Here is a 4,840-nt window from a genome sequence, read left to right as displayed (position 1 = left end):
TAGTCTTACACTGCTAAATTAGGGACGGCTAGCGCAGGTGTAGCTTTGCGCAAAATTCAAAACAAACAATACTCACAGTTCTACTTTTGAATGTCAAATGTTGATTCATTGGTTCTAGTGACTTTTGAAGACTTCTGCAACTTTTCATTTTAGAAGATTTGTGCGTTTTGGAATCCACTGGCTTGTCTCCTCTTCTCTGACGTTATTTACTGCTTTAAAGTACGAAGTCTACAGACTGTTGTCAGCTTTAAACAATAGACCCAGGACTTACTCAAAGTAGGCAGAATTTCATGATTTTTTCTCAAATTGTTATACAAAACACAAAGCTATGAGGTAATAGTCAGAAAAGAAGTATAATGCTGTAACTTGTATGCATGTATATATATACCTATACATAACGCAGTCATGTTCAGTTATGCATGGACAGATCTACACAAGTATCTAGGCCTATGCGAAGAAAGTTACTAGGAATCACTGTCTATTGTGTAAGCAAAATTTTAAACATATGCCAGTGGTTTACAGATTGCGACGTGTTCAACCATTTAAAACACTTCCCTCAAGACATTATGAATGTGTATTATATTTACCTGTGACAAGGCCTTCAAGAGGTTGGTATTGTTGCGTCAGCGAGGTCACGTGACTAGTATCACGCCACGTCATTGACTTCTAGAAATATCCTGTTCCTTCATGAATGCCCTAGCGTTTACTAGATATGTGTTAGTCTCGTATATCAAAGACGGTCACAACGTGACGGAACAGAATGTGTGTGTAATTGAACTGAGTATTGTTGAAGTTGAGCACGTGAGACGTTCGTTGAGAATTATAGCGTTTGTTATAGCGCGACTGTTGAAATTAAGTGTATCGCAAAGTTATATTCAGAAAAATAAACCAGTTTTATTTAAGAAAGGACTTGTATCGCTAAAGTTTCCTCGGAACGAATTTACGGAAAATCAATTAACGACCAGAGACGTAACAATATCATATTACACAATTACATACAAAAATTTAGAATAGAAGGAACATGCAAAAAAGTTTAATAATATTTTAAAATTCACAAGAAACGACAAAGAATAAAATATTTTCCTTTGGAATTTTCGCTATACTGATAACTACTTTTTTCTTCTTTTTTTGCTTTAAGCAACGTCGAAACTTTAGATTTATGGAGCCGAAACGTTTGTTTTAAAAAATTTCAATTCGCTTGTTTTAGGGATGAAATTCTTTATATAATAAGGGAAAATCTGGCATTATTTTATAAATCTTCGATTGTTTTTGTTGTTGTTTTCAAGAAACATATAGTTAAGGTAGACCAACTCACATCTCGCCAAGGCCAAGGTTTCCACACAGCGCCACTGTTACAATGGCCCAAGTTGCACAACCTAGTCGTTTTAGGACGTTTTTCACGGTCACACCATGGCTCGCTCTTATCGAGCGATTCTGGTACAGGTTCAGGATTCACCCACCCATAGGAGTTGACTTTATAACAGAAAGCTCTTCGTTGTTGCACTCCTGGTCCACAAGAACTTGAACACTACCAATGAAAAGTGTTAAAATTACTCATCGTTAATTATTAACGCTGATAAACACTAATTTTTAAAGTCATCATTTATCAACACACTTAGATAAACAAGTGTAATAATATAGGCCACATCAGCTTCGTTACTGTAATACAAAATATTCTGCCGAACTAGATCAAATTGATTTGGCTAAAGGTTGACGAATCACGTTGTAAGAAGCAAAATCCTCAAGGGATCTGGTGTATCGTGTCGCTTAAAATTATTAGTTAGAGGACTCGACCTAGCTATTAAAAGCGAAATAATTCAGAACATTAAAAATTCATTTGTTACTCATGTTTATAATTGTACTAACCAAAATATCACAGAGTACATAACTGATGCTTCTTTACTTTGCACTTAGTATTTTACACAGATAACTAAATATTATAGTTTCATTTTGCACAACTAGGTTAAGATAAACGTCAGCCAATGGAACAAAATATTACCAACGAAACATAGGTCTATTTCCATCGCCGCTAGATATACTGGTAAATTATTTTCGACAGGTCCCTCCTCCCCCTCTCGTGGTGACTTGGAAGTAAATTTGAAAGCTAATAACGCAAATTCGATCTTTGAAGTGGGCACAACACAGACAGTCTATTGTCCCCCTTCAGTAAATCTGAAGTATTAGAACGCTAAAATTCTGGTTTCGATACTGCGGTGGGCACAGCACAGGTGGTCCATTAGCCTCAGCAATACTTCTGAGGGATTATAATGTTAAAATTCCGGTATCGATACTCCTGGTGGGCACAGCACAGTTAGCCCATTGTGTTGCTTTGTACTTAACAAGAAACAAACAGTTTTAACCGTCTGAATAACAAACGTAAGTTCGTACAGAGTTTTATAAGTTAAAGTATTGTTACGACAGCGGAAGTCACGCGACGCTGGGAGCATGGGCGCTGGAGTTTCTTGAAGGATCATAAATTATCGAGGAACCGAATGACCGAGTGTCTGCTAGACGCCCTCTTTTTTAATATACAAGCCTGGCGAGAAAAACCGAAAATATTGAATTGAAGATAAAAATTGAGTCAAGCGAACAGTAGGCACCGTGAAAATCACTGATTTATAGCGTGTGTTATAAAAGTAGTTAAGTTTAACGTACTGATTGGAAATTGTGTATTACAAAGTTGTATCGAGAAAAAATAAACTGGTTTAATTAAGAAAGGACTTGTATCGCTGAAGTTCCTCGGAAAGACTTTATAGCGGAAATTAACAAACGAGTAGATACGTAACAGTATTAATTAGAAACGATTTAAAGTCAGAATAGAAGAGCTAGTTAGTGAAAGTGTGTTACTGATATAAATTATCTGTGTAATTATGCAAGTTTACCTCAAATATTTCAAATAGAACTCTTCTATTTTTTTCTGACCTTTTGTGCAAAGCTACACAATGTACTGTCACGACAGTGGAAGTCACGCGACGCTGGGAGCATGCGCGCTGGGGTTTCTAGAAGGATCGTGACTTATCGGGCAACCTCACGAATGTCCCAGCGTTTGCTAGACGCCCTCTTTTTTAGTATATAAGCCGGAGATAGATTGAAGAGAAATAATTGATAATTGAGTCAAGCAAACAGTAGGCACCGTAAGTAAAGTGTGTGAATCGCTGTGAATTATAGCGCGTGTTTATAAAAGTAGTTAAGTTTAAAGTGACTGTGGAAATTAAGTGTATTACAAAGTTTGTAGCGAGAAAAAATAAACTAGTTTTAATGAAGAAGTGACTTGTATAGGTGAAATCACTCTGAAAGAATTTTTACCGGAAATTATCAAACAAGCAAATACGCAACAGTACTATTTACTAATAAAAGTCTCTGATATTGAACTAACATACAGATTAGGAAAGGCAGCTATTCAACAGCACCTACCATCAACTGTTGGGCTACCATTGTCTGACAGAATACGAGATTTGACCGGCGTCTAGAGATCGTTTTGTTCTCAGCGCAAACTTGCTGAGGAGTCGTTGCCTCAAACACTGTTAATAAACTTATCTTAATTTGGCAAGTGTTTCACCTTGTTTATTTTCTATTACAGTTCGTACTTTTCTCGTCCACATACTTCCTTTATTACTAGAGCCCACGGTTGGATCTTATTACTCAACCACGGTCGTAAAGTGTGCGGAGAGAGATTGTCGCGAACCACGAATCTTTGGGTTAACATTCCGGGCACGCTAATTAATAAACAATCCCCGAAGTCATCGGAATTGGTTATGTTTACAATCTTATTTAAATAAATATATCTGAAAAAGAAAACTTTAAAAAGACGTGATAAATTAATCTATTAAATTTTCAAATAACAACCAAATATAATTTGTTTAGTGACTATTGGTTCTTCTGACCTGAGTCCATTCATCAGGAATCCACGAGTACGGACAGGCTGGGATCCTCTTACATCTACGCACGGATTTAGGTTTCCGTTTCGGTCCACACAACTTATCGGCCACTGCGTCACCTTTGCCGTCTATGCAGTTGACAATTCGTTGTCGACGACCTCGTCCACACGTCACACTGCACTATAGGTTGGATAGATAACCATAATTTTGTTTTAAGCATTCTTTACCGAAGCCAGAGGAATTCGAAATTGTTTTGTCTGAAGGAACTCTAATCCAACTTTTTCATTGAGTCTCGATTAACTTCAATACTAAATTAATCAAAATTGCTTACTGTTCACTCAAATTTAAATATGTACATCTAAATATATTGTGAGAGTAAACAAGAAGATTGATAGGACCTAAAAAAGGGCCACAGTTTTAACCGAACCAACGTTTCACCATTGAAGTTTCATCAGAGTTCTAATAATGCCAGTTTGGTCTCTTAGAGTCCCAATGAAGCTTCAGTAGTTCGAGTAGATAAACAACTTTGAAAATTATGAATCTTTTCTGTTTAACAATGTCTAAAATACTCCAGTCAACACTACAAGATATTATAACTACAAAATGTCAGCATTACGAGATTCAAGATGCCAGCACTACATGTCAGAATTACATGATTTCAGAACTCAAAAATGCTAGTAGTACAAGATATCAGAACTACAAGATATCAGCACCACAAGATCTAAGGAATGGAGATCAACAAAACTTTTCATCATCAGTCCATATTAACACTCATCAGGTGGTACAACATCAAGTAACAATTTGATCAGTCCATATTAACACTCATCAGGTGGTACAACATTAAGTAACAATTTGATCGGTCTATATTAACACTCATCAGGTGGTACAACATAAAGTAACAATTTGATCAGTCCATATTAACACTCATCAGGTGGTACAACATTAAGTAACAATTTGATCAG

General features: G+C 36.4%; 1 protein-coding gene across 1 annotated transcript in view; it reads right to left on the bottom strand.

Moving 5' to 3' along the window:
- The window catches only part of LOC106469216 (A disintegrin and metalloproteinase with thrombospondin motifs 20-like), a 113,302-nt gene that overhangs the window by 16,142 nt on the left and 92,320 nt on the right, over positions 1–4,840 (bottom strand). Inside the window, exons 28-29 of the mRNA XM_022397666.1 lie at positions 3,885–4,058; positions 1,316–1,528 (exon numbers count right to left, since the gene is read on the bottom strand). Coding sequence (XP_022253374.1) covers positions 1,316–1,528; positions 3,885–4,058 — 387 coding nt within the window. The remainder of the gene's footprint in view (positions 1–1,315; positions 1,529–3,884; positions 4,059–4,840) is intronic.

Source organism: Limulus polyphemus, unplaced genomic scaffold (assembly GCF_000517525.1).
Source record: "Limulus polyphemus unplaced genomic scaffold, Limulus_polyphemus-2.1.2 Scaffold3360, whole genome shotgun sequence".
Taxonomy (NCBI): domain Eukaryota; kingdom Metazoa; phylum Arthropoda; class Merostomata; order Xiphosura; family Limulidae; genus Limulus; species Limulus polyphemus.
This window is presented reverse-complemented; position numbering and strand designations above follow the sequence as displayed.